This window comes from Eucalyptus grandis, chromosome 1, assembly GCF_016545825.1.
Source record: "Eucalyptus grandis isolate ANBG69807.140 chromosome 1, ASM1654582v1, whole genome shotgun sequence".
Classification (NCBI taxonomy): Eukaryota; Viridiplantae; Streptophyta; class Magnoliopsida; order Myrtales; family Myrtaceae; genus Eucalyptus; species Eucalyptus grandis.
In genome coordinates this window covers 34,100,147-34,127,175 of record NC_052612.1, presented here as the reverse complement: position 1 = coordinate 34,127,175, position 27,029 = coordinate 34,100,147, and the positions used below count along the sequence as shown (strand labels likewise).

Sequence of the window (27,029 nt, the reverse complement as noted above, 5' to 3'; positions counted from 1 at the left end):
TTACCGAAAGTGAACTCGGTTCCATTCCCCTTCACAAGCTGTTCTCATTTGGCAGATTCTACTTGATATGATAGGCTATTGATGGTTGTTGGAAAAAAAACAAAGAACAAGTTGACAGCAAAAACAGAGAACAAGTTGACAGCAGAAGCAGAGCGTCATATTCAGAAAACTGAAAAAAAAAAAGGTTCAAAATACATACTAAAACGTAACCATAAACCCACGGCGATCCAGAATATCTAAGATACGGGAGTCTTGATGCAGCCCTCACTGACAATTCTGTGTATTTCCATGGCCATCGAAAATGGGGCAGCTGCCTCTTATGACTAGTATTATTGTTTGGATGGGCAGCTGAATCATTTCCATACATTTGTTTGGATAGCTGATCAATACATTCGGCGAGAACCAGGCTGACACTGATGTTGTAGATCTTGTGTCCAAGGTAAAATCTCTGCAAGTGTGGACAAGATAAATTGTTACAAAGAAACTCTTTTCTTCAAAAGGAATTTCTTTTGGAGGACTTGTGTTGAGATTGTGAATTAACCTGATTAGATTGTTTGTGCAATCTTCAGATAGCTCTAAAGTTTATCTACCTGGCACTTGGGTGTGGTGCAGTGGCATTTCTTCATGAGTGCATCTTAATTCTCAATTTACTTTTAGTTTGGAGTTGAACTCTTTATCTTAGGAATTGAGAAAAATATAATCGTCATTCTTCCTTTCATTTGGTCAGAGGTATCTTGCTGGATGGTCACTGGCGAGCGACAGGCTGCAAGAATAAGGGGCCTGTATCTGAAAACTATATTGAGACAAGATGTCGCGTTTTTTTACAAAGAGACTAACACCGGAGAGGTTGTTGGGAGAATGTCAGGTGACACAGTTCTCATCCAGGATGCCATGGGTGAAAAGGTCATACATTCCTTGCACTGGCATAACAATTGTGAAAGAATGAGTATTTTGTCTGGTGTACTCAGTATACACTTTTCATCCTGGATTTTAACAGATTGCTAGATTTGCGCAGGTGGGGAAGTTCATACAGCTCATGTCAACATTTGTTGGAGGCTTCGTGATAGCATTTATCAAGGGGTGGTTATTGACCCTCATCATGCTAACCATGATTCCTCTGCTAGTGATTGCGGGAGGTGTTACGTCTCTCATAATCTCAAAGATGGCATCTCGCGGGCAAAGTGCTTATGCTGAGACAGCAAATGTTGTTGAACAGATGATTGGTTCAATCAGAACGGTATGTTGCATTTATATAGCTGAATACCAGAACTGCATGTGTGCTGACTAAATCGACACATTTCCGAGAGCAAGACAGATGTCTTGATGTATTTTTGCTCTAGAACTCAAATTCAGCCATCACTCTAATCATTTACTGTAGAGTCCTACTATTATCACATTTTGGTGCAGGTTGCATCCTTTACTGGAGAGAAGCGAGCAATTGCAAATTACAGCAAATTCCTTGAGAATGCATACAGATCAGGTGTCCACGAAGGCCTGGCAGCTGGATTAGGTCTTGGAACAGTTTCCCTCGTCATATTTGGTGGTTATGCTTTGGCGATATGGTGTGGCGCGAAGTTGATATTGGACAAGGGATATAATGGAGGCACAGTGATTAATGTGATTGTGGCAGTCTTGACTGGTTCTATGTGAGTTGCACTAAACTGTCCTTTTTCTTTTGGGTCTTTGTTCTCACGGTTCAATTCCTTGGTTACCTATTGAAATTTAGAAATCCCGATCATGGATTTTCATTATCTTTTTCCTCCTTTTTTGGGGGCATGGTGCGGATGTTCGAGACCTTTTTTGGGTCTTTGTTCTCACGGTTCAATTCCTAGGTCACTTGGGCAGGCTTCTCCATGCATGAGTGCATTTGCTGCTGGTCAAGCACCTGCATATAAAATGTTCGAGACCATCGACAGGAAGCCAGAGATTGATTCTTTCGATACCAAAGGAAAGAAACTAGACGACATTCGTGGAGATATAGAGTTGAGGGATGTTTATTTCAGTTACCCAGCCAGGCCCGATGAACAAATATTCAACGGGTTCTCTCTTGGCATCCCGAGTGGTACAACTGCCGCTTTGGTGGGAGAAAGCGGAAGTGGGAAGTCCACGGTGATCAGTCTGATAGAGAGATTTTACGATCCACAAGACGGTGAAGTACTCATCGATGGGATCAACCTTAAAGAGTTTCAGCTTAAATGGATCAGGAGCAAAATCGGGCTTGTCAGCCAGGAGCCCGTGTTATTCGCTTGTAGCATCAAGGACAACATCGCATATGGAAAGGAAGGTGCCACGCTTGAAGAGATCAAGGCTGCTGCAGAACTTGCGAACGCTGCCAAGTTCATAGACAAGTTGCCGTTGGTATAAAGATAATGCAACTCCATGATCTATGCATCAGCTTTCCTCTTTTCTCTGGCCAAACAATAATTTCTTACCTTCTCGATCTTACTACTTCGTGATTTTTTAACTTTTGACATTTAGGGCTTGGACACTATGGTTGGCGAACATGGGACTCAGCTATCTGGTGGGCAGAAGCAAAGAGTTGCCATAGCAAGAGCGATTCTTAAAGATCCTCGTATTTTGCTCCTCGATGAAGCCACAAGTGCACTCGACGCAGAATCTGAGAGGATAGTCCAAGAGGCCTTGGACAGGATTATGGGCAACCGGACAACTGTCATTGTTGCCCACCGCTTGAGCACGGTTAGGAATGCCGATATGATTGCCGTTATTCATCGCGGGAAAATGGTGGAGAAAGGTAGGCTGCAATCTAACTTGAATTAAACAATGAAATCGTGAATTGAATGAAGGAACTATGATTTCCTAGCATGTACAAGTATATCATTGGCAATTAATTCCTCTCTAAAACCATCCAGATTCACATTCTAAACTGCTCAAAGATCCAGATGGTGCATATTCTCAGCTAATACGCTTGCAGGAAGTGAACAGAGAAGACGAACAAACACTAGATGACCAAAACAGGTTAGAGATTACTGAATATAACAGGCAATCCAGTCAAAGGATGTTGAGCAAAGGATCCACTACTCAGGCGTCATCTATAGGGAATAGCAGCCACCATTCGTTCTCAGTCGCCTTTGGTCTTCCCACTGGACTCAACGTTGCTGAATATAACGTGGCTGGACCACAATTCCCTGCTACTGGGGGCACAGAAAAACCACCGAAGGTCTCCCTACGCCGGCTTGCTTGTCTCAACAAACCAGAAGTGCCTGTCTTGCTAATTGGAACTGGTGCTGCAGTAGCTAATGGCATGATATTTCCGATTTTGGGCATGCTTATATCCAGTATTATCAAGACGTTCTATGAACCACCACATGAACTAAGAAAGGATTCTAATTTTTGGGCACTGATGTTGCTGGTCCTTGGCATCACATCATTTGTAGCATATCCGTCTCGTACATACTTATTCTCTGTGGCTGGTTGTAAGTTAATCGAGAGAATCAGACTGATGTGTTTCAAAAAGTTGGTCCATATGGAGGTCGGCTGGTTTGATGAACCTGACCACTCAAGCGGTGCCATTGGGGCAAGGCTCTCAGCAGACGCAGCGTCAGTGCGAGCCCTAGTTGGAGATGCGTTAGCTCAGATTGTTCAGAGCATTGTGTCGGCAGTTGCTGGTCTGGTCATTGCTTTTGCTGCAAGTTGGCAACTGGCGCTGATCATCCTCGCCTTAATCCCTCTAATTGGCGTCAATGGATATGTACAAGTGAAGTTCATGAAAGGATTCAGCGCAGATGCAAAGGTAAGCATTATTACAGTGCTTCTTTCTTTTCCTGCTTACTAAATAAAATTTGTTGGGAGGTCTCTATCAATCCCCAATTCAAAATTGAGTTTCTAGGTTCAAAGAATTGAAAACAGAAAGGTCATCTTTGAAATTTATGATCCACATTACTCGTAATCTTCAATGGCATAAGCAGGTTCCACCAGGGGTTCTCATTTATCTATCTTGCAAATAATTTTACTTAATCATGACCATTATTTATCTATATGTTTGCAGATGATGTACGAGGAAGCAAGCCAAGTAGCTACTGATGCGGTTGGAAGTATAAGGACTGTTGCTTCTTTCTGTGCTGAAAAAAGATGATGCGGCTGTACAAGAAGAAATGTGAAGGCCCCATGAGGACGGGAATTCGACAAGGACTGATTAGCGGAATTGAGTTTGGCATGTCCTTCTTCCTGCTGTTCTGTGTGTATGCAACAAGTTTCTATGCTGGAGCTCGACTTGTTCAGGACGGCAAAACAACGTTTTCGGATGTCTTCAGGGTAGGACAGTTTTCTTTGAATGTTAACCGGCTTTGTCCTTAGGCATTTCGCAGAATCATGATTGCCTTTTCCTTGTTTGCAACTGGTTTCGATAAACAGTTCAGAGACATTTTCTTTGCAGGTTTTCTTTGCTCTTACCATGGCAGCCATTGGAATCTCACAATCCAGTTCCATCACTCCCGATTCCACCAAAGCCAAAGCGGCTGCTGCTTCCATTTTCGCAATAATAGACCGCAAATCGAAGATAGACCCAAGTGATGAGTCGGGGACAAAATTAGACAATGTGAAGGGAGATTGAGCTTCGCCATGTCAGCTTCAAATATCCCTCTAGGCCAGACATTCAAATTGTCCGTGATCTAAGCCTAGCCATTCACTTTGGAAAGGTAAAACTTTGGACTTTATCTGATGCCTAACTTTAATTTTGACATCCACAATTGAACTTTAAATTACACGGACAGCACTAAAATTTTGTCGAGCATGAGGAATAAATGTTTGACAATTACACAATTCTTCTTCTCAGACGGTTGCTCTGGTTGGAGAAAGTGGGAGCGGAAAATCGACAGTGATAGCGTTGCTGCAACGCTTTTATGATCCTGATTCAGGTCATATTACGCTGGACGGAGTGGATATTAAGCAGCTGCAACTCAAGTGGTTAAGGCAGCAAATGGGTTTGGTCAGCCAAGAACCGGTTTTATTCAACGAGACAATTCGTGCCAACATAGCTTATGGAAAGGATGGAGATGCGACCGAGCAAGAAATACTCGCCGCATCAGAATTAGCAAATGCTCACAAGTTCATTAGTGGATTGCAACAGGTTAGAAGTCATTGCTTGTTCTGTGTATTTAACTTAACTCTTTGCTTTTAAATGAGCTTATTTGATTTCTCTGTACCAAATTTGATGTTCAGGGATATGATACTATTGTTGGTGAAAGAGGGGTCCAGTTATCCGGTGGTCAGAAGCAACGAGTGGCTATCGCTCGAGCTATAGTAAAGAGTCCTAAAATCCTTTTGCTTGACGAGGCTACGAGTGCACTGGATGCAGAATCCGAGAAAGTGGTTCAAGACGCGTTAGACCTAGTCATGGTGAACCGAACTACAGTTGTGGTGGCTCATAGGTTGTCCACAATCAAGAATGCGGACGTAATTGCGGTGGTTAAAAATGGAGTCATCGTTGAGAAAGGAAAGCACGGGACTTTGATCAACATCAATGATGGTTTCTATGCATCTTTGGTTGCCCTACACACCAGTGCTTCTACTGTATGAGCCTTTTGTAGCATTCACTTCCCGTAAAGCTCATTCTTTTGGAGCATATTCTTGCTACTTTGCTTAACAAAAGAAATGGGAAATAAAGTTTCAAGTTTGTTGAATCTCATATACAAATAGATTTCTTATGCAATTTTACAGCTACATCAACTGATGCTAAAGAGATGGAGATGCCTTTGCTATACATTCCCTGGCCACTGGCTCTTTTCGTTTCTTTTTAGGATAAATGCACCGAAAGCAATAAAACTTATTAAAAAAATGCAATTAAGTGCTAAATATTTCAAAAAGTGCGATCAAGTTTTGCAACGTATCAAATTGATGTAATCAAATCCTTTTATTAACTTTGTTGAACTTGGTTAAAGGAAAGTGCTAAAGTTACTTTATTTTATTGTTTCCTCTGTCCTTGATGGTGCTGACTTCATTAAAACATGCACATAAAGCCAAATTTTATTTAGATTAGATTAGATTAAAATATTAAATATATTTAAAAAAAGAAATGAAAAAGAAAAATGAGGTGAGGGCCTGCCTGCCCCTTGCTGCCACCGCCCCGCCATCGGCGACCTCACCAAACGCGGGTGGGGTCGCGGCCCTTACTTAGATCAGGCGATTGTTGAGACTACGGTGGATTGTATGCTCGAATTTGTCGATTATTTTGAGGATGTCACAGTGATCCGCCTTCTTCCCTGCAAGCTTCAGGACCCTAAAAGGATAGAACCATCGGCTCTAATGTAAGTCAGGATATTTTTAGGCTCTAGTTAATTACAGCCATGGCAAGTTGCCTTTCGAAATCTGTTCTCAAAAGACCTGTTTCTGATACTAAATAAATTTACGATATCAGGTGACTCAGATTTGCTTGCGGCGGGTTGATGATGGGGCTGATATTCTGGCCATCATGTGAAGAAAGCTGTCTTAGTTTATTGACAGTCCTCTCATCCAGTGCTACATTGGCAATTGTCCAAGTTTCACCTCCTAAATTTCATTAAAAAGAAATAAACAATTTCAACGTCCTCAAATTACAACCACGACAACCACGACATGAAGAAATTTTTTAAATAAGGGTCTATAATAAGGTAATTTTCTCGAAAAATAATCCAAAACGGACATTATCTCAAACAATGGCCTAAACCCATCGCTCGACTGTTTTTGGTGACCAGAACAAGGGCAATTTTGTCCAAAAATTGCAATTGGGTAAAAAATGGATAAAATCCCCAAATGGATTACTAATTTTTCCCAAAATCCCCGATTGGGAGGTTAGAGTTTGAGCAAGAGGCTGAATTTGTCCCCAAATTCGCGGTTGTAAGAAATAGTTGGTGAGGAAAAATGCCATTGCAAGATTCGGCTTACGATTTTGTCCCAAAATGCTTCGATTTGAATTGGGGTTTAGAGAAAAGAGGAAGTTCCAGCTAAGCCTTCTCCAATTCTAATGAAATTTGGGGGAAACATGGGTAACAACATCGTGTTATCACATTGAATTTTTGACAAGTCACATTGATTGGGAAATATGTTTTAATATAGTTATGGCGTATTTCCAATATTCCAAATTGGAATTTACACTGAAATGATTGTTTTTTTTTTCCTTTTTACCGAAGTGGTACTGAATTGATCCCTTGAAGAGTTTTGGCACTAAAAGCGCGTTTGGTAACAATTTTGTTCTTAGGAGCAATTTTTTTTTTTTTATCAAAAATGATATTTTATTTTATTTTAGTCCTGAGAATAATTTCTGAGCAAAAGAATGTACTTGGTAACTTTCAAAAATTTATATTCCTAGAATAAAAATACGTTTGGTAGGATTTTTAAATTTTTTTCGTTTCTTTAAATTTTTTAATACTTTTATTATATTTTTCTTATTTTTCTCTTATTTTTCTTTTTTCTTTATCTCTTCTTCTTCTTCCTCCTTCTTTAGTGGTCGGCGACTGGTTGGGTGAGGTCCAACAAGCTCATCGGAGGCTTGCTTGGCCAAGGTGAGGCTTGACCTCACCCAAGTAACACGAGGTTGGCCTTGCCCTGGCCTAGCGAGGCCGAGCCTTGCGACGACTATGCGAGGCTCGGCCTTGCCTTGGCTAGGCGAGGTTGACCTCGCCCAGATCGAGTGAGGTTGAGTCTCACTGGTGGCTAGGTGATGTCACATCCTAAACCTCGAGTGCGCGCACATCTCTCGATAGTCGATCAAATTGTGACGTTCTCAAGATGCGTTGCCGATCCATTCATTTTATTGCACATGCGGAAGCAATTTAAACAATCTCTAGACAACATCAAACACATGGGATAGTAAAACATAATAACATATTTTTCATAAAACACACTTTATATACAGCCATGTCATACCTACGGTTTATATACAGGTGGTCTATCTCAAAAGAAACTACCAGGCTAACCCTACCCTAGACCCTCTTACTTGGGATTCGGGTTCTCTACGACACCGTCAGGGATGTTGAGGTCTAGAGGGTCAGCTACCTCCTCTATTTTGGGCTCATCAGCCTCAGGCAACTGGTTTGCCATGATATTTGCCAAAATATCGGCGTGCACGACAGGGTCGAGTTCCTCCACATACACGTCATTGACAACAAGTCCGCCAAAACCATCCAAAGGACCCTCTCGAACTCCATCAGGCTCGTAACGAAACTACGCTTTGAATCGATGAGGTGCCAACTGAGGTTGGCCCTCATTGACCCAGATCGTGATCACGACGAGCTCGCGGGTCTAGGGATTCCTGGAGATAGGGAAGATGGTATGCTCGATATTGGCCTCTCGTGGCCACCCAAAACAAATTGGGCACACCTCTATCTAAGGACTTGTAAAAATTTAAACCACGATGGGGTGAGATAAAAATCTCAGCAAGTCTACACCCTAAACCCCAATTAAGACGAGAATACACCTAGAGGCATCCTAAACATGCACTATAAATGACTTACCTCGTCTCAGCACATCCCTGCACTTAGTACATCTCATATATCATAAGCATATAATGATTGCATTCAATAATTGGAACACTTTCAATTCACTCATCAATTAAACATAGAGGTCTCGATCATAAGGCTAAATCGTAATGACACGTCTCATTCCGTACCACACAATTTTGTCTCATAATCAGGCGTGGCTATATCAATCACTCAAACGTGTCCCAATTAATTACGACCCAAGGACCACCGCCAACTCAACAATCGGCGGTCATCCGGCATAATCGAGCGTTGTCCCGCTTCGTCAGACAAGGTAACGTCTACATCTATACAGCATTCCCAAAGGAGTATCGGTCTAGCCTCTACTGTGACCGGCATCCGTTGATGTGGGGGCATTCCATATAGGAGCATCGCCCTCGATTTTCATCGGGTGACGAGTTCTCATAGCAATCACACGCACATCCATTCTCGGCCAAGGACATCGTGCTTGCACTTAAATGCCTTAATTTCAAATAATGAACTTGGCATCTTTTCTTCATATTAAAAACACCCGGTAAAATAAATGTGCGTGGACACATGATCAGATTAAATCATAAAACATGATATACTCTCTTTTAAAAATTCCACGATTTTATATAGTACTTAAAATATTTTTGATGTCAAAACCCGACACCCGGTATCTTTCTAATTAAATACCAAAAATTCATATTTTTACAATAATAATTAAAAATCATCACCAAGCATCTTGCACAATTTAACACTCAATTTCACAAATCAACACCACCATGACGATCGACGTAAAATTTTGACAATCGGCTATCCCGGTATAATTACGCTAATTAATAATAATTAAATAAATTGCAAATTATTTCAATTAAACCCTTAATTAGGAGGACACGAGGAGCTGGCGACACGGGGATGGCGACGGGCGGCCAGGCGTCGCGGACAAGAGCGCTGGTCGAGCGGGTGATGGCGTGTGGGCGGCCGATCGCTAGACCGGCTAATTGGCAAGCGGCGGTGGTTTCGGTGAGGGGCTGTGCTAGTTTGCTAGCTCTGAGTTGTAGCTGGAAAAATGGAAGTGAAGGAGAAGAAAATGAAGAAGAAACTGAAGAAGAAGAAGAAGAAGAAGAAGAAGATGCTACCAAAAGGGGAACAAAGAGCCTTGAAAGTGAAGCCTAAATATCCAAGCACTCAAGTGGAAGCCCCACAAGTCTTCAGCCTTATCCATTAGCCAATTTTCCCTCCCAAAAGTTTTTATACAAGCCAAATTGAAGGCCAAAACAAATCCCCGCTGCAACCCTACGAATTTGGTGGATTTCTTCTTCAATTCTTCTCCAAATTAAGTCAAATTGAGGGCCAAAAATCCCATGGGGGCAGCCTCACGAATTTGCACCAATTCTCCACAAATTACTTCAATTTGGTAGCCCAAAAATCCAAATAAAGAGGCCCCTCCGAATTTCCATCATTTAATTTGCCAAATTTGATTTTTTGCCAAAAATTCCAGGCTCACCAAAAATTCTTCAAAGTATAAGACAATGTCCTAAAAATAAATTGTGATACACTCGAACTTTCGATTCCCGAAACCGAATTCAATTTCATGGTTAATTTCGATCGGACGTGATTTTAGCGTAACCTAACATATCGGGTAGCTTTTAGGAATTTTATTTCGTTTGACTCGTGATTGATAATTTTCAATTCACGTTTGTGCATCTCTGACTCATTGGCAACTCTCGGTTGTCGTAAAAAGATTTCAATCAAGGTTTCCATCCGACGTGAATTTTGCAATCGGTCACCGAAATCACCTTTATCTTATTTTTTTTATTGTTCTTATTTTACTTTCTTTTTTTTTTAGCATAATTGTTCCTTAATTTAATTATGTGCTTTTCAAATTCCAATCTTACTTAAAATTGTCGAATCAACCAACCGTATCTCCGATTTCTAATCGATAATTTTATAAAATGAAAAATCGGAATCGAAAAATCGGTTTAATGCCATCCGACGTGAATTTTGCAATCAGGTGGAATCACCCACAATTTAATTATGTGCTTTTGTCGAATCAACCTATCTCCGATTTCTAATCGATTTTAACGGTGCCGTATTGACCCTTACCGATTAGTATGGTCGAGTAATCAATTTCTGATCGAATTCTCAAGTTTGTCGCTTTTATATCCCTTAACGGCTTCACCTGATAGATTAGTTATCTTGTGAGTGATTAGCTCAGAAAAAAAAAGGACCATAGGCGCGTCAATGAAAAGCCCGGTTTATTTAGTTAATACAATGTCGAAAATTTAGGATGTCACAGGTGAGCTTAGCCTCGCTAGTTGCTTGGAGGTGGCCCGGCAAGGCCGAGCCTTGCTGGTGGCTGCTAGTGGCTTGGCAAGCTCAATCTCACCAGATTTGGACGAGGCTTGGGTTGACAAGCCTCACTGTCCCAGGCGACGCTCTGGCGAGGTCGTCAGCCCTCATCTGGCAAGTCATCGGCAAGGCTGCCAACCAGCCAAAAGGAAGAAGAAGAAAAGGAAAGAGAAGAAGAGAAAGGAAAAAAAATTGGAATTGATTCTAGACATTGTTTCAAAGAACAAGAAGTAACTTTTTTTTGCTTCTTGATTCTGTTCCAAATCTAATTCTGAGAATACAAAAACTAATTTTTGTTCCTAGGAACAAAAAATTTATTAAATAGATTTCCGTTTTATTTTTACTCCCGAAAACAAAAGAACATAATCAGTTGTTACCGGAAGTATTACCAAACAGGCCCTAAGTGAATGTTTAACATAATTTTACCATACCGAACAAAATTTTGACACTAAATGAGCACCATAAGAAAGTTATGTCATTTTTAATGTCATTTTTAATGTCATTTTTTTCTTACTTTTTTTAATCTTATATTTAACTCTCTTCTTTTTTTAAGACTTTTGCCCTGCCGTTTACAGAGCACGAGAGTCGAACTCTAACCTATGATACTAGTGTCCCCACCCCTCAATTCCCCTACCACCATCCTTTTTAATCACCTCTTCCATGCTTGACGGTTGCCAATTCCCTAGTCTGCATTATCTCTGTTTGTTTCCCCTTCTGCAACATTAATCATACTTACTTAAAATGAAATATCCATCCAATGCCTTTTCCCCTTACTTCTCCCACTATTAATTTAGCTTCTCGATCCTTTTTAATGAGCTCCTCAATGTCGACTGTGGACATAGTCTCCATTACCCTGTGTTTGTTTTCCCTTCTTCAACATTATTATATCTTTTGAAACGAAATATCCATCTAGTGTCCTTCTTCCCTTTACTTTTCCCACCATGAATTCAGCTCCTCGATCCTTTCTAATCAACTCTTCAGCGTTGAATGTTGCCAATTCCTTAGTTCGCATTATCCATGTTTGTTTCCCCTTCTTTAAACATTAATTATACTATTTAAAACGACATATTCACAACTAATATTACTTTAAGTGATGAGGAATTTCTGAAAAATCCTCCTTCACACTACACTCACGTTGAATTTTAGTAAGCTAAGCAAAGTTGGCGGCCGCAGCCAAGACTATCTTGTTGCAACAAATGTATAGAAAATTGAACTTTGACTTGACTTATTACCAATAATCAATTAATATCCCTTCCAGAAACCCCCGCCCGGGGGGGGGGAGGAACGATACCTCGAACAGCCCCCTATAGTACTAACTATTATTATTATTATTTTGCAGTTGCTTCATTTGTCAATGCATTGCAGCTATTATTAATTGGAATTTGGGAATTTCAAATTTAGCATTTGAAGTAAGTAATCTTATTAGAACATGTAATTCCCAAATTTCCAAAGTATTTTAGAAAAACTTTACTTTCGATTTCAATTAAATTAATTAGGGCCCTAAAAGTATCCTGTTAATGAAAAATCACTGTAGTTCTTAAAGTCGGTTTCTCGAGAAAATTTATTGCCTGGAAAAGAAAAAATATCAGTTGCGGAAAGCTGAAATTGCAATATGTGACAAGAGAACCAAGCAAAAAGGGTGCGAGGGGGACCACGGCCCACATAAGAAAAGGGCGAGCAACTACAATCACGTTCCTGCTTAGAAATTTTCTCCACGTGGGGTGGAAGAAGACCAACCCAACGATCTTGGACCAAAAGCCGCCACTGAGCAGAGAAGTGCGAATTTGCTTGTCATGTCTCGGGGGTCTCAGGTGATATGTGAAAGCACGGATTGAGGTCAAAGTTCTTAATGCACGCGTCGACGAAAACAAGACAACAATTATCCGAGAAAGGAAAGATCCCGTGTTACGAGGACCAAGGAGATTTTCTTGTGTCTTGGAAGCGTTGCAATAATAGCAATGCATGGGAAAGTTAAACTGGGCTTGGCAGCCAAGGAAAGAATAGTCCAACATCGAAAGGAAAGAATAGTAAGAGGGTTGACGAGAAATGCCGGGCTGTGAGGCTTTGACCAAGAGAGCGACATGGGATGCCATGCTCTGCTTGTAGCAATTCGGGTGGGCATATATTGGAGGAGTTTGACGGGAGAAACTGCAAATCAGGATCACAGAGTAAAAGACTCTTCAGGGCAGTCGCCCAGTGTCTCCGATAATTCTTTTCTGGGGATCCCAGAAGACATACTCACCCGTGAGCTGATTTTTTTGAGAAGCTTCAGGTGGAATAATGCATCTCTCTCTCTCTCACTGCCAGTCCTCCTTTGGTTGCTTACGTCTTGTTATGCTCGGGCTTTCGGAGTTGGTGACATGCATAACTTGGAACCCTGCCTGAGGCAAGAGGCAGAGCAAAAGAGTCGGTTTTTTCGCCTTCTTTTGCAGAATCAAGATTCTTGCAAAACAGGAGGTGGGGCAAAATAATAAAAAAGAGTCGAATTGTGCTCCATCTGCTGGTTCAGATCAAAGGTGGTTTTGGCACAAATCTGATAAATTCATGATATTAACCTTTCTTCACTCTGTGTCCTGGGAATGGTATTTAGAAATGATGGTCCATTGGCTAATTTCTCCGGTGGGATCTTTTGACAGCTTCTTATTTGTGAGGCTTCCTGTGCACCCTTCAGTTTAGTCTGACTGCATTTGCGTTCACACGTGCGCGCAAACATTAATTTTACTAATTTGAAACTTATTAAGTTAGTGATTCATTATTCTAATTGATTAATTTAAGGGTGCTAGACCAATAAGATCCAAATTTTTTTTTTCAAGTAGAGTCCCGTAGATCGGCCATCTTTGATCTCTGTAACTTTGACTTTTATGGTTGAAAGAATGTCTCGTATCTTGATTGCTTAATAGCTAATCCATTCAAATCTTACGTGAAGATACTGGTGATTATTTTTTGGATAATTGTTCGGAGTAGTTTTGTCTTTAGTTGCTTACAGATTTGAGAAAATTGACTGCAGTACAGTTTGTTTTTGGTTAATCGATTTGTGCTCAACCGTCCTTCAACTATTTCTTTCACAGCTTGCCCAATTCTTGGACTTCTTTGGCTCGAATTATAAATTGCTGATTCTAGATGTTCACTGATGCAGCCCCCACAGAGAATTCTGTGCGTAGATATATACAGGATAGAGAAGTTGCATACCAGATCCGTGTCTTAGGTACAGTAGCATGGCAATCGAAAATGGAGCAGCCGAGAATTCAGTAACCAGTGAAGCGGCCACTTCAAGGAGCCCGGAAGTGGCGTCCGTGAAGAGCCCTGCCGTGAACGAGAATGAGCAGGACTGCAACAAGAGCAAGGGAGATGAGAAAGTGAACTTGGTTCCATTCTACAAGCTGTTCTCATTCGCAGATTCTACTGATATTCTATTGATGGTTGTTGGGTCAATAGGCGCAGCCGGGAATGGTATTTCCACGCCTCTTATGACAGTTTTGTTTGGAACGCTGATCAATACATTTGGCGAGAACCAGACTGACACTGATGTTGTAGATCTTGTGTCCAAGGTAAATCTTCGCAAATATGCACATGATGGATTGTTACAGAAAACTCATTTCTCCAAAAGGAATTCCTTTTGGAGTACTTGAGATTGTGAACTAACTGATTAGATTGTTTGTAAAATCTTTAGATAGCTCTAAAGTTTGTCTACCTGGCACTTGGTTGTGGTGCAGCGGCATTTCTTCGTGAGTGCATCTTGATTCTTAATTTACTTTTAGTTTGGAGTTGAACTCTTTATCTTAGGAATGGAAAAAATTTAATCATCGTTCTTCCTTTCATTTGGTCAGAGGTATCTTGCTGGATGGTCACTGGCGAGCGACAGGCTGCAAGAATAAGGGGCCTGTATCTGAAAACTATATTGAGACAAGATGTTGCCTTCTTTGACAAAGAGACCAACACCGGAGAGGTTGTCGGGAGAATGTCCGGCGACACGGTTCTAATCCAGAACGCCACGGGTGAAAAGGTCATACTTGTACTGGCATAACAATTGTGAAAAGAATGAGTACCGTGTCTGGTGCACTAAGTATACACTTTTCGTCCTGGATTTTTAACAGATTGCTAGATTCGTGCAGGTGGGGACGTGTATACAGCTTGTGTCGACATTTGTCGGAGGCTTCGTGATAGCATTTATTAAGGGGTGGCTATTGACCCTCATCATGCTAACCATGATTCCTCTGCTAGTGATTGCTGGAGGGGTTACGTCGCTCATTATCTCAAAGATGGCATCTCGTGGGCAAAGTGCATATGCAAAGGCAGCAAATGTCGTTGAACAGACAATTGGTTCGATCAGAATGGTATGTTGCCTTAATGTAGCTGAATTCCAGAAATTCACGTGTGCCAACTAAATCAACACACAAGATAGATATCTTAATGTCTTTTCACTCTAGAACTCAAATTCAGCCATTGCTCTAATCATTTTCTGTAGAGTCCAACTATTATCACATTTTGGTGCAGGTTGCATCCTTTACTGGAGAGAAGCGAGCAATTGCAAATTACAGCAAATTCCTTGTGGATGCATACAGATCAGGTGTCCATGAAGGCCTGGCGGCAGGATTAGGTATGGGAACAGTCATGCTCGTCATATTTGGTGGTTATGCTTTGGCAATATGGTGTGGCGCGAAGTTGATATTGGACAAGGGATATAATGGAGGCGCAGTGATCAATGTGATCATGGCAGTCTTGATTGGTTCTATGTGAGTTGCACTCAAACTGTCGTTTTTCTTTTGGGTCTCTGTTCTCATGGTTCAATTCCTTATTTACCCCATTGAAATTTAGAAAGCCTGATCATGGATTTTCTTTCTTTTTTCCCTCCTTTTTTTGGGGCATGGTGCGGATGTTCATTAGGTCTCTTGGGCAGGCTTCTCCATGCATGAGTGCATTTGCGGCTGGTCAAGCTGCTGCATATAAAATGTTCGAGACCATCCAAAGGAAGCCAGAGATCGATTCATTTGATACCAAGGGAAAGAAACTAGACGACATTCGTGGAGATATAGAGTTGAGGGATGTTTACTTCAGTTACCCAGCCAGGCCCGATGAACAAATATTCAACGGGTTCTCTCTTGGCATCCCGAGTGGTACAACTGCCGCTTTGGTGGGACAAAGCGGAAGTGGGAAGTCCACGGTGATCAGTCTGATAGAGAGATTTTACGACCCACAAGACGGTGAAGTACTCATCGATGGGATCAACCTTAAAGAGTTTCAGCTTAAATGGATCAGGAGCAAAATCGGGCTTGTCAGCCAGGAACCCGTGTTATTCGCTTGCAGCATCAAGGACAACATCGCATATGGAAAGGAAGGTGCCACTCTCGAAGAGATCAAAGCTGCTGCAGAACTTGCGAACGCTGCCAAGTTCATAGACAAGTTGCCGGAGGTATAAAGATAATGCAACTCCATGATCGATGCATCAGCTTTCTTCTTTTCTCTGGCCAAACAATGATTTCATTTCTTACCTTCTCGATCTTACTACTTCATGATTTTTTAACTTTTGACATTTAGGGCTTGGACACTATGGTTGGTGAACATGGGACTCAGCTGTCTGGTGGGCAGAAGCAAAGAGTAGCCATAGCAAGAGCGATTCTTAAAGATCCTCGTATTTTGCTCCTGGATGAAGCCACAAGTGCACTTGACACAGAATCTGAGAGGATAGTCCAAGAAGCCTTGGACAGGATTATGGGCAACCGGACAACTGTCATCGTTGCCCACCGTTTGAGCACGGTTAGGAATGCCAATATGATTGCCGTCATTCATCGCGGAAAAATGGTGGAGAAAGGTAGGCTGCAATCTAACTTGGAATAACAATGAAACTGCGAATTGAACGGAGGATTTATGATTTCCTAGCATGTACAAGTATAACATTGACAATTAATTGCTCTCTAAAACTATCCAGGTTCACATTCTGAACTGCTCAAAGACCCAGACGGTGCATATTCTCAGCTAATTCGCTTGCAGGAAGTGAACAGAGAATCTGAACAAGCACCAGATGACCAAAACCGGTCAGAGATTACTGAATATAACAGACAGTCCAATCAAAGGATGTCGTACAAAGGATCCATTAGTCAGAGATCATCTATAGGGAATAGCAGCCGCCATTCGTTCTCAGTCCCCTTTGGTCTTCCCACTGGACTGAATGTTGCCGATGATAATGTGGCTGGACCACAATCCCCCACTCCTGGGAGCACAGAGAAATCGCCGGAGGTCTCCCTACGCCGGCTTGCTCATCTCAATAAACCAGAAGCGCCTGTCTTGCTAATTGGAACTGTTGCTGCAGTTGTTAATGGCACGATACTTCCGATTTTCGGCATACTTATATCCAGTGTTATCAAGACATTCTATGAACCACCACATGAACTTAGAGAGGATTCTAAGTTTTGGGCACTAATGTTTCTGGTCCTGGGCATCGCATCATTTGTGGCATTTCCCTCTCGTACATACTTATTCTCTGTGGCTGGTTGTAAGTTAATCGAGAGAATCAGACTAATGTGTTTCGAAAAGGTGGTCCATATGGAGGTTGGCTGGTTTGATGAACCTGACCACTCAAGTGGGGCCATTGGGGCAAGGCTCTCAGCAGACGCAGCATCAGTGCGAGCCCTCGTTGGAGATGCGTTAGCTCAGATTGTCCAGAACATTGCATCGGCAATTGCTGGTTTGGTCATTGCTTTTACTGCAAGTTGGCAACTGGCGCTGATCATCCTCGCCTTAGTCCCTCTAATTGGTGTCAATGGATATGTACAAGTGAAGTTCATGAAAGGATTCAGTGCAGATGCAAAGGTAAGCATTATTACAGTGCTTTTTTCTTTTCCTGCTCACTAAATAAAATTGGTTGGGAGGTCCTTTTCAATCCCCAATTCAAAATTTTGAGTCCTAGGTTCAAAGAGTAGAAAACGGAAAGGCCATCATAGAAATTTCTGATTCGCTTTGCCTGTAATCTTCAATGGCATAAAAAGGTTCCACCATGGTTTTCTTTTTTCTATCTTGCAAATCATTTCACTTATTCATGAACGTATTAATCTATATGTTTGCAGATGATGTACGAGGAAGCAAGCCAAGTGGCTACCGATGCGGTCGGGAGTATAAGGACTGTTGCTTCTTTCTGTGCTGAAGAGAAGATGATGCAACTTTACAAGAAGAAATGTGAAGGCCCCATGAAGACGGGGATTCGACAAGGACTGATCAGCGGAATTGGGTTCGGCATGTCCTTCTTCCTGCTGTTCTGTATGTATGCAACAAGCTTCTATGCTGGAGCTCAACTTGTTCAGGACGGCAAAACAACGTTTCCAGATGTCTTCAGGGTAGGTATTTTTTAATACGTTAACCAGCTTTAACCTTTGAATTTCGCTCAATCATGATTGCCTGTGTTCCTTATTTGAAACTGGCTTCGATAAACAGTTCATAGACAATTTTCTTTGCAGGTTTTCTTTGCTCTGACCATGGCAACCGTTGGAATTTCACAATCGGGTTCCATCACTCCCGATTCCACAAAGCCAAAGCAGCCGCTGCTTCCATTTTTGCGATAATAGACCGCAGATCCAAGATAGACCCAAGTGATGAGTCGGGGACAAAATTAGACAATGTGAAGGGAGAGATTGAGCTTCGCCATGTGAGCTTCAAATATCCCTCTAGGCCAGACATTCAAATTTTCCGTGATCTCAGCCTAGCCATTCACTTTGGAAAGGTAAAACTTTGGACTTTATCCGATGCCTAACTTTAATTATGACATCCACAATTGAACTTTAAATTACATGTACAGCACTAAAATTTTGTCGAGCATGAGGAATAAATGTTTGACAATTACACGATTCTTCTTCTCAGACGGTTGCTCTGGTTGGAGAAAGTGGGAGCGGAAAATCGACAGTGATAGCGTTGCTGCAACGCTTTTATGATCCTGATTCAGGTCATATTAAGCTGGACGGAGTGGATATTAAGCAGCTGCAACTCAAGTGGTTAAGGCAGCAAATGGGTTTGGTCAGCCAAGAACCGGTTTTATTCAACGAGACAATTCGTGCCAACATAGCTTATGGAAAGGATGGAGATGCGACCGAGCAAGAAATACTTGCCGCATCAGAATTAGCAAATGCTCACAAGTTCATTAGTGGATTGCAACAGGTTAGATGGCCATTGCTTGTTCTGTGTATTTAACTTAACATTGTGCTTTCAAATGAGCTTATCTGATTTCTCCTTACATATCTGATGTTCAGGGATATGATACTGTGGTTGGTGAAAGAGGGGTCCAGTTATCCGGTGGTCAAAAGCAACGAGTGGCTATCGCTCGAGCTATAGTAAAGAGTCCTAAAATCCTTCTGCTTGATGAGGCTACAAGTGCATTGGATGCAGAATCTGAGAAAGTGGTTCAAGACGCATTAGACCGAGTCATGGTGAACCGAACTACAGTTGTGGTGGCTCATAGGTTGTCCACAATCAAGAATGCCGATGTGATTGCAGTGGTTAAAAATGGAGTCATCGTCGAGAAAGGAAAGCACGAGACTTTGATCAACATCAAGGATGGTTTCTATGCATCTTTGGTTGCTCTACACACCAGTGCTTCTACTGTATGAGCCTTTTGTAGCATTCACTTCCCCATAGCTCATTCTTTTGGAGTACATTCTTGCTACTTTGCTTGACAAGAGAAATGGGAAATACACTCTCAAGTTTGTTGAAACTCTTACACAATTATATGTCTTATGTAATTTTACAGCTACAACAATTGATGCTCAGGAAACGGAAATGCCTTTGCTATATGTTCCCTGGCCACAAGCTCTCTTTTTTACTCTTTTTGATAAATGCATTGAGATTATTAAAACTTATCATGAAATGCAATTGAGTCCTATATTTTTAAAAAGCAGCAAAATTATAGTTTCCAAATATTTCGTCGTTAACTAAATTTCTAAGTGCATTTTAGTTGTTGATCTTCATTGTTGATTTAATTCCAAGGCTGTATCTCTCTATCATCTTACTTTGTCGGTAATTAAATTCCGTTAAATTAAATCTGTTGGTCTCCTTGTGCTCTAGTAGTAAATCACATCCGGAATCACCATAGAACCAAAACTTGCATTCTCTCAATAAAAGTGAAGAATGACTTTTATCGACTTTCGATGAAGGGTATTTCATTGTCAAGACAAATTCCGATGAAACATTGTTTTGGCACGCTCGTTGGGATGACTTGTGTTTATTTTTGAGGAATAACAATGCCGAGAAAAAGGAATCACTATACCGTGGATAACAACCCGAGAAAGGGTCACCCGATCTGAGATCTCAGTCGTTCCTGCGCCGGTAGAGACAAGCCAAGGTGAGAACGTCAAAATGGCGTATTTGTTTAAGTAAAATAATTTTTCGCTAATTAATTTCGTGAACTTTGATGTGTGTGGTTAACCGAGAAATGAATCATTCAACACACCATAGTTGAAGTTGTGATTTCTAAGTGACTCTATTTGCCTGCGGCGGCAGGTTCGTGATGGGGCTCATGTTCTGCCACAGCATTTGTGATGGTCTAGGAGCTGCTCGATTCCTAATGCACCAGGAGAGTTCGCGAGAGGGCCCGAGCATCCGACCATTGAACCGGTGTGGTACAGCCGATTCTTCCCTACTCTTGCCCCTCAATCTAAAAGTGGAAATGTCTCTCGTCCTCCATTGCCAAACCCACCTACTCCTATGCCGAATTACCAACAAAAACATGCCAACAAAGGCGTTACCCTAGAAGACATCAACAAGCTCAAGTGGATCTTTTCAAATTGTAGAATTTGGTGAGATCACAGCTGACTATTTTAAAAACTTAAATCGTTAAATGAAGGAGTGGTGTTATATTTAATTATTCACTTTCTCTCATATTTAGTCTGGTCTTTTGCTTAGTACTAAGCATGGATATATTTAATTAAGGAGGCAAATAGGGCCTGATAAGGTTTGAATTCAGGACATTCAATTTTGATATCATATGGAAATTTGGTGGATTACAGCCGACTATTTTAAAAATTTAAGCTATTAGATGAAGACGTAGTTTAATATTTAATTATTCTAACACGAATCTATAGGGCTGGGAATCGCTCCAACTTTGAGGCCGAGGCTGTGAGTTTTTGGAGCTCACTGATGCGGGCGATAGGTTTGAACCCCGGGACGGAGGTGCGGCTCCTCTTCTTCACCAACTGCCGTCAACTCCTAGACCCTCCTCCTCCGTTGCCCCGATGGGTTCTCCGGGAACCGCTTCTTCTCTGTCACAGTGAAAGCCTCCAAAGCACCGCTTCAGGAGGCATCTTTCCCTGATGCGGCAAAGATCATTCAAGAAGCCAGGGATAAGCTGCTCTCCGAGTTCGAAGCCCTTTGGAACATGGCGCAGCCACATTCTCCCCGCTGCTTGCTTACAGCTCGGGTTCGACAGGTCGATTATGGTTGGGATCAAGCATCATTCCTGCTGGTGTTGCGAGGTCTCCGCCGCTTCCGAGAAAAAGCTTTTGGGTTCGACAGGTCGATTAAAGGCAAAGCCCCAATTCTAGAGTCTCCTTGGACTGGTTTCTGACTGGGGAATTGATCGTGATTTGAGCATTGATTTAGAACCTCGAACCCACATTAATTGAAAGACCGTGATCTCCAACTAAGAGCGAGAATGTCCGATTGTGAGACATTTCGTGTTGTCCTGACCTCCTAAATTTCAGCAAAAAGACAGAAAAAAGAGAGTCATACGTCCGAGATTTGGATATAGACATAACGATAAGAAGGAGGTAGGATGAAAATAATAATGATAATAACAATAAGAATAATATTAATAATAACAGCTTTTATCCCATGTTCACAAGGTCATAGAGGCCCTGGGGATGATGTTATCATTTTATAGTTGATGAGAATAAACTTCAATAGTTTACGATAAGCTTTTAAATAAACTTTTGAAGGATTTTATTTTTAAGTATTAAGTGTTGACCAAAATTCTCACAATGAAGTAACCTTGGAGTCCAATAGAGTTCATTTGGGTTAGGTTGGAATTGTCCAAATAGCGATCTAGTTAATAGTACTCATCTTATGTAGGATAACTAGCATTGATGTTGATGATTTTTAAATATGATCTACTTAATGGTACTCATCTTATGTAGGATAACTAGCATTGATGTTGATGATTTTTAAATATGATCTACTTAATGGTACTCATCTTATGTAGGATAACCAGCATTGATGTTGATGATTTTCAAATATTCTCAGTTTTTTTTTTTTTTTTTTTTTCAATATCCTATTGTTCATTCTTGTTCTCCATTGGTTGTAGGTCATAGGTGAGGGTTGCCTTCATTAGATCTGAGCCAGGGGTGGTTGACAAAGGTGACCCTCACTTATGGTTATCAACCTATGCCGAGGCCCGCGAATAATGGAGGAAAAAGATGAGCAGCGGAATAGGAGAAAAAATCAAAACAAAAAAGAAGGAAAAGAAATTGCAAAAATCATTAACCTTAGCATCAATCATGTCAAATAGGATGGCTAGGCGCTGATTGAACCGATACATAAACGATGTGGCATAAATTAGTTAGATGGCTTACAATGGGAAATAGTGAAAATATTTAAAACTAAATTGGTTAAATTGAAAAGTTTTAAATTGGAATGCTTGACCATCTTATTAATATGATGCATAAAATTATTTGACTTTTATATATGGCATATCTTCCCTAGCATCCTATCGCCAATAATGGCAAAATTACCTACATAATGTAGTCTTGGAGTCCAACACAATCCATTCGGCTAATTTAGATCGGAATTGCCTATTGGCGGTCTAGTTAGTGTGATCGTTCTATGTGGCGTGATCAACATTGACATGGACGATTTTAGCAATTTTTTCAAATTTTTCAATTTTTTTCATTTTATTTTCTTTCTTTGATATTTTTTTTTTCAAAATTCTACCGTTCATTTTTTTCTCCATCGATCATGGACCATAGGCAAGGGGTGGTCGACAAGGGCGACCCTCGCCAATGGTTAGCAACCTTCACCGAGGTCCAATGACTGGTGGAGGAAGAAGATGAGTAGTAGAACAGGAAAAAGAAAAAGATATAAAAAAAGAAGAAGAAAAAATTGCAAAAATATTAACATCGGCGTTGGCCATGTCAAGTAGGATGCTTCATGCCGATTGGATTGCCACATTCGCAATTTATGATATAAATTACTTGAACGGCTTACATTGGAAAATAGTAGAAAAGTTTAGTGCTAAATTGGCTAAACTTATAAGTGGAAGCCTAAATTGGCCGTCGCACTATATATTTAGAATTTTTTGAACAATTTTCCTCAATCAAAAAGTGTAGGGTGATATTATCTTTTGCATGAGATAATCAACCAATATAATTTCTCTAGTAAAGTCACCCAACTTGCTCGATGAGATTTAGTGGTCAATTTGCAAAGACAACTTTTTAGTGATTGAATAACGAGTAAAATAAACTAAAGGCCCAAAATACTGATTATTACTTGCTTGTATATATCTGGCAATAGCTATAGATTTGCCATGAGATGGCAATTTTCATTTAATGAAAGTCCATCTCCCCAAGTGATAAGAGATGCGAAAGCTCTATCATTTACATGTCAACATCCTTCCTTATGGCACTGCGACTAGTGCGCCGTGACATGATGTTTGCGATTTGTCGTGAGGTTTGATTCTCGTAAGTTGCGAACCCTATGATATATTTTAAGGATCTTATCTGCTTCACAAAGTCCGAAGGAACTTTCCAAAAGCAAATAGGGATGAAAATTACATGGAAAAATTTACAATACTTCGTTTCCTATATCCATGAAGTTAAACCCGTGCTTTTTGTAAGCGATCTTTTTGACATATGTCGCATCACTTTTGGAAATACATTGTTTTGGTGAAACGACGTCTGCCAATGTAGAACTCATACGTAAATCTTGAAAAGGGATTGTTTATCAAGTGATTTTTTTTTTCCATGGATGGTCAAGAGATGACTGCAGGTGAAATATGGATTTTGCTTATTGAGCTCCATACACCAGCTGTATTAGCAAGCCAAAAACCTTAGAAAATCTCATAGGGCTCAGCATCAGCATCATTCAAATCTAATTAGAGCAAACATTAGTAGGTGGGAATGGGGTGCGTCGAACTGTTTTGATCAAATTCAGTATGCAACTGCACAATTCGATGAGTCGTAATTGATGGAAATAAATGTCGAGGAATGGGCCGCGGGGCCAATAGCTACAGCCATCCTTTTAAAAAAGACTGGTGCTTGGCGGGCGATCGAAACTTTTTGTGTTGCACTTGAGCAACCGCGAATAATGCTCTTTTTCCTTCCCTACCAAAAATCTAAAATATCAATCACGTTTTGGATAAATTGCGAGAAGAACTGTAAATGGATTTACATGATTGCGAAAATTTCATAGTTAAAGCATCCAATTGGAGCGAAAGTCAATTCACGCATGCTTTTCAACGACGATATATTGAAGCAGTGATAAATTACGAATCAATATGTCATGGCACGGCCAAAAATTATTACAAGCGGTGTCTCAAAGGAGCACTTGAGTGATGGCGACCTTTTTGATCGTCGTTACCTCTCTCCTATTTCATATAAACATTTGGATTTGTGGGAGATTAATGTATAAACCGATCAAATTCAATAAACTATAGAAATTTGGAACGTTGCTATTTGCATAATATGTATATCTATCTATCTATCTATCTATCTATCTATATATATATATATTTACAATAATAAGTTTCCGTGACTTTCATTTCAACATTTATGCGCGTAGGCAATTTGATTAATGAAAAGGGCAAGATGATGCCGCTCTTATTAGAAAATTTTGTCCCGTTCATTCATTTCTTTCGTAATCTAGGGAGTATGTAAGGGAAAACACCCCCCTTATTTTCTCTTGTGATGGTATTTTCCTTTTCTTTTTAATTTCAAAGTAAGTTAACAGAGTTTTGAATAATGCTGCGGTGACAAGAATATTTACAAAATTCTGGATGGGTTTTTCTGTAGAAAATTATTCACATGAATAATTAATTAATCAAGAAGAATCGAATCCATATATAATTGTAAAACACCAAAATCAATAGACACGGTGGAATTAAAATGTACCTGTTTGAGCTATTGTTTTACTTGAAGAAAAAAAAAAGATCACTCTAATAATTAGAGATCAATTGAAATGCTAAATCTTCCTCTCTATAATCTATTTCAGTATAACAGCTCTCAATGGAATTAAGCAACCGATAGGTATAACCTACCTTTTTCAGGCTAAAGAGGAGACCTAGCAAACCCTAATCAATAACGTGTCAAATGGGCCCTTCTCATTACGGGCTTCAGTTAAATACAATTGCTTACACTTTGCTACTTAACTAGGCTCGTTATTAATAGATGCGAAAACCCAGTTCAATAAAATCACTTAATGATTTGACAAATATTGCAATATCCATTAACCCGATCATTTAAAAGAGAAAATTAATTAATTAATGTAAGCTCGTATTATAAGAATTTCAAATATTCTCTCATTTGGGCTACATTAATTAACTTATTTTTATTTTGAAAAAGATTTTATATTGAAAACAACACTATCGAATTAATAACTAATTTTTTTTTATGTGGCCACAACTTTTAAAAAATAATAATAATAATCCAATAACGGTATCTCAAAACCAATCCAATTTTATATAATCTCAGTATAGGACTATGGGGATCAGTGTGTTAAGAAAAAACCACAACACATGGCTTTCCATAATCACGTAATAAACATTATATTTTCATGGATCATGGGCCTAGTAGTGTAATAAGAATAGTGTCAACATGTGATCAAAATATACACTATTTTTTATCGGTCCTCAATACAATTTCTCAATAACATAAATCTGCATTAGCACAATTTCTAAACAACATGAAATTGCACGACTATGTTACAATCCAACATGAGATCTCATAATTAGTGACATCCAGTCATCTTTAAGTTAAATTTGTTTAAAGATACTATATTATACTTCAATTTTTCAGTCAATTGGAGAAAGAATAATAATAGAATTAACAATAATGATCACTGAAAATAAATGATTTGATAGACATCATGAAAGCATTATCAATTTGCATATAACTATAATATCTAGAAATACAAACTATATGGCTATCAATAACAACAGAAATCAAAAGAATCTAAAACACCCATATTCTTTACATGTTCTTTAAATAAAATAGGTCATAAGCCTTTTGTTAGAGGATCAGTTAACATGGACTTAGTTCTAATATTCTCAACCACAATGTCTCCGTTTTTTTACCAAGTCTTTAACAGTATAATATTTGATTTCCATGTGTTTGGACGCATTGTTGATCTTGTTATTCTTGGAATAAAACACAGTCGTAGTGTTATCACAGTAGATCATCATAGGTCTAGCAATAGAGTCCACAACTCGCAATTTTGAAATCAAATTTTTGAGCCAAATAGCTTGAATTGACGCGCTGTAACACGCTACAAATTTAACATACATTGTAGAGTTCGTAATCAAGGTTTGCTTTGTGCTCTTCCAAGAAATAGCACCTTCAACCATCATAAAAATATATCCAGAAGTTGTTTTTCAATCATCCGAACAACTAGCTAAATTAGCATATGAATATTCAATCGCCTTTAGGTGCTCAACTCTACTATACACAAGCATGAAGTCTTTTATTTGTTGTAGATATCTCATCACATTTTTAGCTGCAACCTAATGTTCATGACGGACTTGGATTCGACAACAGATATCTTCCAAGAGTATTCACAACAAAAACAATATTAGGCTTGGTACATATTTGTGCATACATAAGATTGCCAACTGTACTAGCATATGAAATATTTGTCATTACTTCTTTTTTAACATCATTCTTGAGGCATTGCTCTATGCTTAATTTATCTCATTTCACAACATGAGCTTCATTAGACTTGCAGGTTTGTATAATGAATCTTTTCAAAACACGTTCTATATAATTTTTTGTTTAGATAACCCCAGAACCTTCTTAAATCTATTATGATAAATCTCAATACCTAAAATAAAAGAGACTTCCCCAAAGTCTTTCATATCAAACTTTTTCGATAAAAAAAAAAAACATTTTGTGTCATTTAATAGATCAATATCACTACTAGCAAGTAAAATGTCATCTACATAAAGTACTAAAAAATTCACATGAATAATTAATTAATCAAGAATAATTAAAGCCATATATAATTGTAAAACACCAAAATTGATATACACAGCGAAATTAAAACGTACATTCTTGAGCTATT

At 39.8% G+C, this 27,029-nt stretch overlaps 2 protein-coding genes across 2 annotated transcripts; both read left to right on the top strand.

The window, feature by feature from the left end:
• Positions 1–717: 717 nt before the first annotated feature.
• On the top strand, positions 718–5,553 carry LOC104434397 (ABC transporter B family member 4). The gene is given in 12 exon segments (XM_039301819.1): positions 718–903; positions 1,016–1,237; positions 1,408–1,646; positions 1,833–2,358; positions 2,479–2,752; positions 2,871–3,751; positions 4,007–4,082; positions 4,085–4,272; positions 4,394–4,566; positions 4,568–4,655; positions 4,793–5,086; positions 5,179–5,553. Coding segments are annotated over 12 exon segments (3,480 nt in total). The 5' UTR covers positions 718–741; the 3' UTR covers positions 5,536–5,553.
• A 7,407-nt stretch (positions 5,554–12,960) lies between these two features.
• On the top strand, positions 12,961–19,577 carry LOC104434386 (ABC transporter B family member 11). The gene is given in 14 exon segments (XM_010047327.3): positions 12,961–13,059; positions 13,924–14,335; positions 14,458–14,512; positions 14,615–14,790; positions 14,900–15,121; positions 15,282–15,520; positions 15,672–16,197; positions 16,323–16,596; positions 16,714–17,594; positions 17,849–18,115; positions 18,236–18,296; positions 18,299–18,498; positions 18,636–18,929; positions 19,022–19,577. Coding segments are annotated over 13 exon segments (3,885 nt in total). The 5' UTR covers positions 12,961–13,059; positions 13,924–14,002; the 3' UTR covers positions 19,379–19,577.
• The last annotated feature ends 7,452 nt before the right edge of the window (positions 19,578–27,029 follow it).